General features: G+C 39.5%; 1 protein-coding gene across 1 annotated transcript in view; it reads left to right on the plus strand.

Moving 5' to 3' along the window:
* The first annotated feature begins 238 nt into the window (after positions 1–238).
* NECAB1 (N-terminal EF-hand calcium binding protein 1) overlaps positions 239–13,647 on the plus strand; it is a 38,906-nt gene continuing 25,497 nt past the window's right edge. The window contains 1 exon segment of the mRNA XM_053979688.1: positions 239–415. Coding sequence (XP_053835663.1) covers positions 331–415 — 85 coding nt within the window. The 5' untranslated portion in view covers positions 239–330.

Raw genomic sequence — 13,647 nt, forward strand, 5'->3', positions numbered from 1 at the left:
GCAGAAGAAATTGTACTTGGTCTGTTGGACCTGTGGGGAATAAAAAATACTACAGAATTTATAAGGTGATTAAGGGTGTGGTGATGGAGACAGGGAGGGGGAGTCACCACCCTGGAGGTATTTGGGGGGATTTGGCAGTGCTGGGTTAACAGTTGCACTCAATGGTTTTAGAGGTCTGTTCTAACCCAAACAATTCTATGATTCTGTAGTTGTATGCACCAATACATGCTGGGGCCCACTCAGCTGGAAAGCATCTTGGCAGAAAAGGATATTGGGTGAACACCAAGTTGAACATGAGCTAACAATGTACCCCTGTGGCCAAGAAGGTCAATGAATGACCCAGAGTCAAAACCTCATTTCAGAGCCAGACTCATTCACACAACTTTGGACTTCCTCATATGTACCACATATCTGTGTAAGTGGTTTTATTTTACCATAATTCCATTTATCTGCAAGCATCCTGATAAAGGCAGAAATTCTTGATACTGAGCAAGATTTATAAGAAAAAAATACATGTTCTAAATCTATTTTTCCTTGGTTTTTATTTGTAAAGCTTTTTTAATTAAATACTGTTATTATTATTATTACACCAGTTTCTCTTTAACAGAGAATATATAAATCTGAAAAATATGTAGAAAAGTGAGGATAACATTATTTCCTCCTGGTAGATAGGCACACCTGAAGAATTGGTACAATTGTTGAATGCTGCTGCTATTAACTGAAAATAAGTAATAAAATTGTCATAGCAGCCATCTGAGATAGAGATCATTCTCACTGTCCAGAAAAAGTCTTGCAAAAATCTGGGCACAAAAGTCGCCGAATACGTGCTGTGAAGAGTTCAGTTTTCATGTATTTCAGGGAATGGAGCAAGTGGAAGATTAAGACAAGCTACTAAATTACCTTTTTGAACCAGAAGAAAGGGTGCTCTGTATTGTCGGATTAACATTTGTTACAGGAGTAGGAGGAGATCCTAGATATGGGTAAGAAATCATACTTGAAACTTGGATTTAAAAGAGCAACAAGAAGCTTTTTGAGTGTTTTTTCATGGATTCTTTAACTGATAAAAGGCTTTAGGGTGACATTGCATACTTTGAAAAGTATTTTACCAGGCTTGACATATAACAGAGGCAAATACATTTTAAAAGTTTTCCCCTACCCCTTTGTAAGCTTTTGAGAAACTGGTCAGCAAGACGTCACAGGCCAAGTATCAGGTGGATGTAGCAAAGAGAGACAGCTTGGCCAGTATAATATAATTTCCTTGTTAACAAAGCTTTCAAAAAAAAAAATCACATGGAGCAGATATAGTGAGGCAAAATCTTTACTCACTGGAATTTCCTGAAAAGGGCAAGTTATGGTAAAATGCCTCAAATTAACGAGCTAGCTAAGAAAAGTAGCAAAATGTTCATTGAACCTTGGGAAGTGTTTTAATGTAAGCATTAGGAGAATCATGTACATATCAAACAATCCCCAAACCATCTATTTTAAGATAGAAGTTTTCACTTCCAAATTATCTAAGGGTATGAAATGGAAATTATGTAACTCAGAAGTACTTTATGGCTGGTTTTAGTAGGGGAGGGCAAAGAATTCTGCTCATTTTTGTAGCTAGTGGGAGGAGATTTGCACAGATTATTTTGTCTCTCTTATCCAATTAAAATGCATACACTGTCAAACTCTGGGCAAATCTTTTATCTTCTCTCTGCTTCATTTCACTATTTACAAATTGAAGACTGTAGCTCCCTATCCTAGAAATATTTTGTAAGTGTTGTGATTATGCAGTGATTTACACTACATGTAAATACCTAGGATAGATGTCTAGGGAAGCATGTCATGATCCCTTAGTTAATTTCTTGGAGTATCTCAAGATTTCGTAACCATCTTGTCACAAGAGTAGACTTTGGGCTGTTTCCACCTGCATTAAATCCTCTAGCTTTGCCATCATTCAAAACCTCACTGTCTGTGTGCACAAGTCTTTGTACTTTAAAGCCTGAAGATGAAAAAGGAGATGTGGCCTTGGGGTGATAGCCACGGACCACAAACTCAGGCAATTTGAATTCCCTTCTCAACTATGCTGCAGCAATTTTCCAATAAAAGATTCAAAGCATGAAAGACTTACACTGGCTTAACACTTCTAAGGGAACTAAATTAAGCAGGTATTAAACCCCACTATTACACAGGCCCTAATGTCGGTCTGGTTGAAGTGAGATTTAGATTATTAACTTTTAAAAAGACTGATCCAAGCTAATGCAACATGCTTGTCACAAAGCAAATAGGCTGTGGAAGACTGCTGAAATGAGTAATTACCATTTCCAATGTGATAGCAGGGAAAATAACAGAGGGTTTAACTTCCCAGTAATTCAGGTTGTGTCTGCCTGACTGACTAGGATCTCTGCACCTTGGTATTTGAAGCAGTCAGTGTTCTCTTTTTACAGAGCAAAAGAAGAGTCAATTAGTGCCTAATCAGCAGGAAAAACACAAATGAGTAAGAATTAGTTACTGCCATATCAAGTTTCCAAGACATAGGTTGAATAGGAGTTTATTATGACAGGATGAATTTAAATGTACATTTTTTTCCTAGACCCTAAAGTACAGGTTATTCATTCAGGGCAGATCATTGCTTTTACTGGACATTTGCATTAGCTGAGGTTATTTCCTCAATACATAATTTGGACATATATCTTGCAGTTTATGGAGGTATTTCCATGCATACTATTTTTCTTTCTATTAAAAATCTCTACCTTATCTTTTTCTAGCATTTGAAATATTAAATAAATACCATTAAAGACACAGTGTACAAATTGATTGCCTAAATTTTTTAGCTTCTTTTTTCCTTTGGATACAGCCAAAAACAAATGTATAAGACAACCAAATTAGGTGAAGTAGCGTATCCATGCAAAAAGGAATTTATTTTTCCACCTTTTAGTACTGCTATGATATTTTACCTTTCTTGAAGGTAATTAGTGATTAGTGATTTACCTTTCTTGAAGGTGATTAGGCCATACAATGAGCATTCCTGACATGTAATTAGTACAAGGTAACTGCTTTAGGGGAGTAGCAGTTAACCATTCTTCTGTAAGTGTGGTTTCCAGTATTGTCATTACTTCAGAGTGAAGCTGAAAGTAAATTAGGCATTTTACTGCCACTGAGAGTCACTTCTATTTGTGCTTTCCAGGATCTCATGAAACCTTTGGGCAATCACGTACCATTAAATGGTATAAAGAAGCATCTGTGGAGAGTCCACGCTCAGATGCCCTCACACTGCCAGTGGAGGAAAGGCTTTGCATTGATGCAGAAGTGATCAGGTCTAGGCTGTTACAGCCACATCTCCAGGACTCTTGTTTCCTAGCATGCATTTTCTTCTGCTGCAAAGTAGTGTCTTGTATTTAAAGACCCCTAAAAAAAACCCAACCAAACAAATACAGGCAGGAAATCAAGAGCAGTGACTTAAGCTTCAGCCTGGAGTTTGTACAGTGATTCTCCTCCCCTTTTTCATAATTAAGTGATTTGCAGGTAGACCCAGTATAAACACACTCTAAGCATCTGGGCAACATCTTAGGCTCTTTTTAAGTTATCAGGAGATCAAGGTAGATCCCCACAGTTTCTTGAGCAGGAGCCAAGCCCCCAGAGTAAGAGTTAGACCAATATATGTTCATGTCTGTGAGCAGGGAAGGGGCAAGGAGAAGAGCTTATCTTTCTGTCCTGATTTGACGTATATTTGACATGACATCCATGTTACAAATCTGTAATGTCAGTTTGGACCTGGTCAGTGCTTGTCCTAACACTTAAAAAAATCTCAGTGCATTCTATTTGAAATCCTTTTTGGAGATATGTGAAGGTGAAGGAAACCCATTGTGGTTCCTTGCCCCTCTCTCCTCCCCCAGTCTGAGCTCCAAGATCCTCAGTGCTCAGTGAGGCTCTGCGGGGCTGATGGGGGCAATGGGAAGGGTGTTGGAGCAAATGTGAGTGCTGCAAAGTCACCAGAAGACTTTCTTTTTGCTGACAAGGAGGGTCATGGAGAACATGGTCTGCAGGTTGTAGTAATTTTGGAGCTGAAGTAATTTCGGACCTGAAGACCCACATATTCTGCTGTCTCAGAGCATTCTGGTTATTAACTGAATGCGAAACATCCTTCATATAAAACAGTGGTGAAGCATAGTTGAGGAAGCTCTGCAGAAATACAGCTGTTTTGTTTATATGTGTTGTATAACTGTACTGAAAGTAAAGAAAGGTATCAGAAGCACAGGTCTTTTTATACATGGAGAGAAAAACATATAGGAAAAGTTTGAAATTAGAGGTTTAAGGGGTGAAGTCTGTTACAACTCATTTCTTTGGTAAATCATCTCCTGCTTAATTTCAATGTCAAGTCTGACAAGCTAGTGTTTCAGCAGAGCAAGAACCCTTGACATGGTTAATGGTTTAGAGAATAAGCCTTCACAAAAGTCATTGCAAATGTAACCTCCCTTTTACCCTAATCCTTTACCCTCCCCCTACTCATGACTTCCATGGAAATTATTTTAGCATAATGGCATCCTCCGGGAAAAGGTGTCAGAAGATAATGAGAATATTTGGCAAAGTTATGAACTAGGAGATACACAGAAGGTCTCAAGGGGATTTAGTCTGCAGCACTGCCAGAGAGATAGTGCAATAAATGCTTCACTGATTACTGACTCACAGGAGTCTGTGGGGAATCAGAGTTATTTTTCTCCCTTTGTGCATTGGTAAAATGAAGTCCTTAGTCCTTAGTCAGCCCTTATTCCTGGTTACAAGGTGGGAGAGGTGCTAGAACTATTGAGGGCCTGGGGTGCAGGCAGCCTTCTTAAGGTAGGGAGTCCCCATTAAACCTTTGTGTGTGGCATAAGTTAAACTGTGCACAAGATACAGATGAGTTTGGTGAGGATCTGAGAGCCTTGGCCACCTGCAGCACTGAGCTTATGCTGGGAATTTGGGGAGTGTGTCATGCTGCATGCACAGCAGATGGAGGGATGGGACATGGCACTATGGAGACATCTACACTTGCAGTTACACTTGCATTACACTTACTCCTGTGTCAGCAGGATGTCTAAGGCTCCCTCGTGCTCAGGGAAGTCACTGGCACCTAAGATGTGATACTGTTCACATGGGCTTCAGCTCAGTTGCCCAGGCATTAGGCATTTAAGATGTTCACACTTGAAAACCAGCCCAAAGTGGAAAGTGTAACAAGCAGAAGTAGTTAGGACATAGGTGGTGGGAGAAATGCTAGAGCATTTGAAGCAACATTAGATGCCTGTGTTATATCAAATTACTTCTGAGTCTGCTTCTAGATGGTCTGTTAAACCCTCTCACTCCACAGAATTCACTGGGGCTCCTGTGCCTGGCAGGCCAGGTTGGACAGCCAGCAGACATACGCACATCTACAGTTGGGACTCATCCCCAGAGTGAATAAACCTTCCTCCCACCTGCCCAGGTCTCCATTAGCAGAGCCCTAGTTCCTCCCTTGGGTCAAAAGAGAAATGCTGAGATGATCTGCCCTAGCAGCAAATTCCAAAAGGTGACAATTGGATGTAGAGAGTAAGAGGCTGGTTAGCAATCCTTGCAGCCGTGGGAACCCATGAGCCTGCAGCCCAGTACTGTGCACTGAAACTAAAATGAAAGACATGTTTATATGGACCAGAATGCTTCCTTCAAGGTTCTGCTTATAAACTTAATAATAATAAGTCCTCAGCAGTTTAAATGTACTAATTATCTCTGCCTTGGATGGTTTCTTTTTGTTTTAGTTGCAAGGCCTATTTCAGTCCCATGCTATTACTGATCTTTCACAGTTCAATACAAGAAAAGAACAATTGACTAAGTAAAACAAGGAAAAAAAATTATTAAGAAGAATATGACATAATAGGCAGGATCCTTAATTAGGTGAACTTCAGGTGAGTAATTTTTTTAAAGGAATTTTTGATTGCAAATTTTCAAGAGGAAAATAATATATTAGAGTTTGACTATTTTTAAAAAACTGGTTCTTTTAGATTAAATTAGAATTTCAGGCACCTGGTGCAGCATTAGCATCAGAAAGATGTGTTTGCTAATATTTAAGACATGTAATTGCAGCTATTGGCTTTAACACAGATTTCTCATGACCACAGCTATAGAAATCAGTTTGGAAGTGAAGCACATAGACAAAGGCAAGATACTGGTCAGAGTGAGCTGATTATACATTTTAGTATTTCACAACTGATCAAACAAGTTCACCAAGAATGATTTACTAACAGATCCTCTGGTCGGACAGACAAGCTGCAAATAGAATTTTTCATATGAGTGGTCATTTTTAATGGGAAATTCAGCTTTATGGCAATCCCTCTCAGTGAAAAAAAAAAAATCAAACAGTAATGACTATTTTCAGTTGCTTTTAATTAAATTAAGCTGACTTAAAGTGTTTCATTTCAGTTCTGCAGTAGATAACATTGGCTTCCCTGCAGTAAGCTGGTTGCTTAATGGTAGGTGTAATCTGGTCCCTTCCATAATCTGGGTTTCCCAGAGAACCATGAGATTTTTAATACACTCAAAAATCACCTAGAGATGTCTTGCAATGACATCAGATAGCTCTGAGGATTCTTATGTGAGTCCCATCAGGCCCCATAGATTTGTAGGGATCCTGCTGCAGCAGCAGATCTCACACAATTTCAGGGTCTGCTGGGAGTCAAACATTCTCACAGCCATAGTCCTCCAGCTCAGAGCATTGAGACCCCCTTGGTCCATCATCTGTGTTGAAGACAGAGGCAAAGAATGCATCAAACACCTCTGCCTTGTCCATGTCCCTGTTTGTGAGGTGCCCATCCCCATCCCATAAGAGGCTGATGTTATTTCTGTGCTGCCTTTTGCCATTAATATATTTAAAATAACTTTTTATTTTCTCACACATTTCTGGTCAGCTTCAACTCCAGTTGATCTTTGGCTGTATGAATTTTCTCCCTGCACTGGCAAGCTGCATCTCTGTATTCTTCCCATGTCACTTGACCTTGCTTACACTGGGCACACACATTCCTTTTCCAAAAGAAGATACCTGTTCAGCAAAGCTGACCTTCTGCCTTGTTCACTTGATTTCTGACATTTTGGAATTGCCTGCTTCTGTGCATTTCCAAGGAGTGTAAGAAACCAATGTAAACTTTTTTTTTTGTCTAAAAATAAATCATTTAACCTCAGGGGTTTTTGTTTGGTTGGTTTGGGGTTTGTTTGTTTGTTTGTTTGTTTGTTTGTTTTGTTTTGTTTTTGTTTTTTGTTTTTGTTTTTGTTTTTGTTTTTGTGGGTTTTTTTAATAATTTTGTGACAAAACCAGAAATAGAAACATTATCCCCTCCTATGGGGTGAAAACTCTGAAATTTGCTCTCTGTGGCAGAAGAGCCACTGTGATGCTGCATCTCATTTCCTCATTTAGGTTTGTGTCTTCAGACTCTGAAAAAAAATCATAGCTCTGCAGCCCTTGTAGAGTGTTCTACACTACAAATTTTAGCATACGCTACAAGTTTTAATAGCATTATTAAGCCTCTTTTATCAACACAAAGGCTGTTACAGCTGGGATGATTAAGGTGACTTGTCAGCTGTGTAGTCATCACATCCCTGTGAGTCACTGCTGAATGCAAAGGACTAGAGGGTTGTTTTTTCAGATGAGTTCTTAGTCAGGGAAAAACCCCTTTATTCTCTCCTTCAGTCCTGCCGCAGGCAGAGCAGTAAGTGATGATTCTGAAGTTATCGCTTAGCCTAGAGCTAAGCAAACTAGGCAATTATTTAGTGAAACAAAATGTGGGATAGTAAAAGAGCTGGCCCCGCTGCCCATGTCAGAGCCCAGAGAGCCAAGCTGGCTGCTGCCTTTGGGAGCCCAGAGGGTGCACAGTCCAGATGGATCTGGGATTGAAGAGCAGCAGTGTCCTCGGGGCAGCAGGAAGTTTGTCTCCCCAGGGACAGAAGCTTTGTCCCACTTCTGCCCTCTCTTCCTTCTCTCCCTTTTCTGTGACCAGAGGCTGACACCTGAGCTTCTTACAGCACTGCATCCTACTGGAAGCAGTTTTGCCTCCACTGGTAAGAAACCTTGAACAAACCTGAACAAAAGGTGTTGTTTGCTGTTGCAAAGGAGCTGTGAGGCAGAAAATCAATAAAATGGAAGTGCATACATAAGACTCCTTTGCAAAACACCCTCAGTAGTGTTGGAGCAGTTACCTCATTTTGCTGACTTGAAGTGAGATGGTACACAGGCTTTCTGGTTGCAAAGACCTTACAGCTTTTTGGCTGAGGTTGTCCATGGATGCCTATTCAGTTACCCTTGCATTGTTTAAGTAATGCTGAATTCCTTTCACTCACAAATTATATGCTTCTATTTAACAATAGGCAATACTAGCTTCAAACTTTCATCCCTAAAACCAAATTTAGCAAAGAGACATGGAAACAGGACTGAAAAGATAGTTCAAGCTTTTGAGATAAATCCTTCTCATATCTGAGAATGAAGAGAGAGCTGAAGAAGAAAGTGTTATCCTTCTCCAGTTGTAATTTGTGGAAATTATTTTCCTAAATTAAGTTAGTTCATAAAGTCTTTCATATAGTATTGGATTCTTCAATAAAATAACTGCTTTATATTTCAGACTCCATACTCAGGAAGATATTGCCTTATCTTGTGGTCCAGGGGAAATACATAGATCTTCTGCTGATTCCCCTGCCTAGAGGTGTCTTTTGTACCATAGAACAGTATGTGTCAGGTCAGTGGATGGATCCATGGACCCACAGCTTTAACCTTCTCTCCTCCCTGGCTAACTGTAGTGGGCAGAACAAAAGCACAGCTGCTTTGTAGTTCTGCGTTTTGGACCACTTCCAGAGGTACCACAAATAAGCACTTTTGCCATGGTTCACTCAAGTGAATTTGCTTATTTTTCTGTCACTGAACAATAGATATGATCAACTTTTCACTGATCAGGACTGCTCAGTGTGAGCAGTCTTTAACAATACTTTAACAATACTTTTAACAATAGCTTGTGTTTTTTAGGTAGAGAACATTTTAGACACAGACAGGTAGAAGGACTGCATCTAGTAGTCAGAAAGCAAATTGAGAATTATCATTCTGACATGATGTGAGTGCATTTGCCTCACCCTATGATTTGGTTGCTTATTGTGAGTGGAGGGCTGGTGCCTGGAGGTGAGTCATCCAGCAAATATTGTTAATAACATGTTCAGCATTGCCAGATTAAGAGTCTAAGCAGAAGCATCCTTGGCATATGTACCCACTGAAATGAGGAACATGTGCTGCTGTAAACCTGAGTACTGAGTTACAGAAACAGCCCTCTGGTGTGCACCTCACTCCTGTACTATTAAATATTTGCCACATTTCTTTAATTATTTCTGTAGCATCTTGCAGGGAGCTCAAAATTGTTTGTAAGCAGCAAAAGAATTCTTAGGTTTATTCACAGCTTGTTTTTGAAGTGTCATGTCATTATTTCACAGAGAATAAAATAATCACTGACACAAAATTATAGCTTCCCTGCCTAGAACAACATCCCCTTCAAACAGGATGCCAAGAACAATGAAGTTTCCAAGGGTATTTATAACAGAAGGAAATACTGAGTATGCTAGACAGAAATCCATGTTCTTTATGTCCTTTCGGTGCTTCTTCACAAGCTTGCTGCACAAAATGCTTAGGATAATATTTTCTGGTTATTCATGTGTCCAGTTCTAACTGAAAATGAATTCAGCACCTGAATACTTTTCCATTTTCACTGGTTGTCCATTTGCAGCTGTGCCACTCCTGTCAATACAGGGGTGTTGAAAACAGGGATGCTGAAAACCTCTGAGCCACTCCCTATGTCACTAACATGGTGCTGAGGATGTTGCAAAAGAACATGGACCAGAAGGGATTTAAATATAAAATTTCAAACAGGGATGCTGAAAACCTCTGAGCCACTCCCTATGTCACTAACATGGTGCTGAGGATGTTGCAAAAGAACATGGACCAGAAGGGATTTAAATATAAAATTTCAAAAGAGAGCATGAATTTGACTGCTTAACAATGTGAAAGGCTATTTTAAACTCAGTTATCAATCTGTGCATTAAGAAATGCAGAAGTGTCTTTTACATTAAGTTATTAGGGCAGATGATGTGAAGGAGCAGAAAATGCAGGGATAATGAAAAAAGAGTAAGCGTTATAACAGCAAACTCCTGTCCTTTAACCTCATCATATCCTGTCAAGGCTCTTTGACTCAGGAAATTTTCCAGTTTTCAGGGTTTCAGTTTGTATTTAAAAAGTGAACATCTGGACTGTTCCAAAATCAACTGCTGAACTGCAGAAGAGTTGGCCAGACACATTTTATCATAGATACCATAGTGATTTGTGGAGTTGCAGACACTTTTCCCCATCACATAGTTTGTTTACCTAAGAGTTGAGTTTCACAGCTTCAGCACCAGCTCTTACAGACTGTGAATTCCTTTGTACCTGCCACCAAGGTCATTGGAGAAATCAGATGCAAGTCTCATTTGCAGCCATCTCACTTGGCCTGTTCGAATGCAGATAAGAATCACCTTCAATTAATAAATGTTGTGTGAAAATCTCATTTACATTATCAATTAAATATGTTCAGAAGTTTTTATAGCCCTGAGTATGCAAGTTTGTGATAATCCAGGGTCCTGCTATTTCTATCAGTTTCTCTCCCTTGTGAAATAAAAGCCAGGTGTATGGAAGTTAGCAGTGGAGAAAGTGATTTTAAGATAGTACTGTGCCATCATTTTATTAAAAGATCAATTAAAAAATTCCATTAAAAAGATAAGTGAAAAAATACTAAGTGCAGTCAGCCATTCAATATTCACCCCTCAGCAAGATTCAAAGAGGACATTCATGCTTTTAAGTTTCTTTAATAACCTGTTTCTTTTCCTCCTTGGAAAAAAAGCAATATGCTAACTTTCAGTAACGAGCTGTAGGTCAAATGTTTTTTTCTTTTAACTATTAAGGCCTTGCTCATGAGAGAAAGTATCACTTCAAAGTTGATCAAGATGAAATCTGCTTCAAGCAAAGAGGTTTGAATTGAATAGAATACTTCCCTGCATTTATGTATTTATGTAATGATGGCATGGGAATATGGCAGTACATCTGTATTTTTCATATTATTAATTTTGCCAAGGCTAGTAGTGGTGAAATGGTCTTGCATGGCCAGAAGGTCTTAGGAATTATGTGTGCTCATGGGCTATGTCTGGTTTTATCCTCCTTCTATAAGGCTCTCCCACAGAGGAGCACTATTGCACAGCAAGGATTCCAAACAGGAGAAGGTTTTTGTGGTTTTTTCTTCTTTAGCATGGAAGGCCAAGATTTCTGAGCCTTGCTGTCCAGCATGACAGCCACAGAAGAGGACTACAGGCAGAAAGGTGAAGGAAAAAGCCCCAAACAAAAAGTTTCTGGTGTTTAGATGGATTTCTGCAAGAACTGGGGACAAGTGTGTAAGGCCTGAGGAGCAGCACAAAGGTTGAACCTGAGAGTGAGTTTGCAGTGAGTAGGAAGGTGCCAGTGGGAACAGAGGCTGCACCTGCAGCCAGCTTCAGAAAGGCTGCAGCCTTCTGCCCTAAGGCAGCAGAGCAAGGCCAGCAAGAGTCAGGCACTTGCATCTCCTCCTGCAGCCCAAGCAGGGGGCTTCATATCCCAGTCAGGCTAATATTTGAGTTGCACTGTTTACCAATAAAACAAACAAAAAAAAAATTACTAACCTCACTAACCTTCTATACTCTTATCTTTCCAGCAATCTTGACACAGAAGAGCTCTGTGGCAAGTTCTTTTTTCAGAAAGAGCATAATCTATGCCTGCAGCAGCCCTGTGCAAATAAACATGCCATGTGATTATTTTTTTCTGTTTAATCTTTGTAGCTCAAACAGAAAATAATTTCCACTCAGAGAACTCCTGGGAAAATGCAGATGGCTTATAATCTTTTCAGACTTTGTGCAGAATGTGCAGAATTTCCCTATGTGCAGAATTTACTTTGAGAATATTTTTCCTAAACAGTATTTCACACTCTCTGAGATTCAAGATCTGTTCTGTCATAAAGATAGGTAGGTAGGTAGATAGATAGATAGATAGATAGATAGATAGATAGATAGATAGATAGATGATAGATAGATGACTTGTATTTTATTTTCCCTTAGTGTGAGATATCTTTTCTAGTTACTTTCTCACTTTAACATTTGTCAGATACCCCACTAAAAGAAAACTCATTACTTTCCTCCTACTTGAGCCAGGGAGAACAGCAAGTTTGACAAGTTCTGTGATCCTTTGTCACAATGAAACTCCTGCAAGACCTAGATTTTGGCCCAATTACCCATTTCTGTGCCTCATTCTGAGCTGTGAGTCATTTCCCCAACACCCTGTTTGCTTTCCAGCTTATCCAACAGCACCTGATTTAGGAGTGCTTCTTGCAGCAGAAAACAATTTACAAATGTTTTTGCAGGTTCTCCCACAAAATGTCAGGAAAAAAAATCATGCTTGTCAACACCAGACAATTTCTGAGGGAAACATGATAAGTTTTCCAGTAGTCAACAATGTTGAAGACCTTTAAAAGATTAATATATTGTCAAGTTGAATACCAGCTCCTTTACTCACCCACAGGGTGACATGGCCAAGAGCCCACTAAAAACCACCTCACCCTGTGGCTTATAAATATATGACAAGAGGCTTATCTGAAGTGAACTGGGCTGTGACAACTTCTGCTGGTTGAGCACCTGGCCAAAATTTTAGAAACCTGGCTGAGGAAGAGAGGTGGTTTTGCTCCACATGGGATTTACTGCAGCTGATTTTGCTCAGGCTTCCTGGACTTGGGGGGGTGTCAGTCCAGCACTGACTCTGTTTATTGTCTGTTTTGATTAAATACTGACTCTGTTTATTGTCTGTTTTGATTAAATACTTCAAATGCCTTTTAAATCCTTCAAACATTGCCACTAGGGTGTTTCTCATCCATGAATCTGGTACTGAATTTACTCAATCCATATTTAAGCTTGTGATTATACAGCTCTTTCTGAGTTATATCAGTTCATCTCAGAAATGAAGCTAAAAAACATCCAGGGTACTAACTCCTAACACTAATTCATAATACTAATACATAATTTTAATTCTAAATAATTTCATTCAAACTCTCAGCAATACCACATCACGTCACAGTTTTCCTGGTAACTTATGTTCTCATGATTCCCCTGAGAAGCTCATGCTGACCTCTTAAAAGCCCTGAAGGGCTGCTATTTATTATTTCAAAAAGCTCCTATCTAATCTTGTTCTTCCTGTCTGCCACTTAGATGTTGATTTTTGTGCTCTTTCAGGTGATCTGATGTTTAAATGCCTTGTCTAACACAGTCTCTAAGCTTTAACATAATTTAATTTATTTATTTTTCACACTGTTTCCTCCCTGTGCTTCCCTCTATTGTATTTCACCACATCAACCAAATGGGAACTCGGGTCATGATTTCCCAGGTTTGCTCCCTCCTCTTGCTGTAATGCCTCTGATTTTACATCAGCGCTTTCTGTTAAGAAGTCCTTTGCTTTGAGAAGCTACACAGGGACATCCTGCAACTTGTTCTTTCCATGATTTTCATTAAAATGAATTTTGCATGCATCATATTTGTTGAAAATATCACAGCACCTGGGACTAGAAGCTTATCTGGCCAACTCATGGTCTC

Source organism: Vidua macroura, chromosome 1, assembly GCF_024509145.1.
Source record: "Vidua macroura isolate BioBank_ID:100142 chromosome 1, ASM2450914v1, whole genome shotgun sequence".
Taxonomy (NCBI): domain Eukaryota; kingdom Metazoa; phylum Chordata; class Aves; order Passeriformes; family Viduidae; genus Vidua; species Vidua macroura.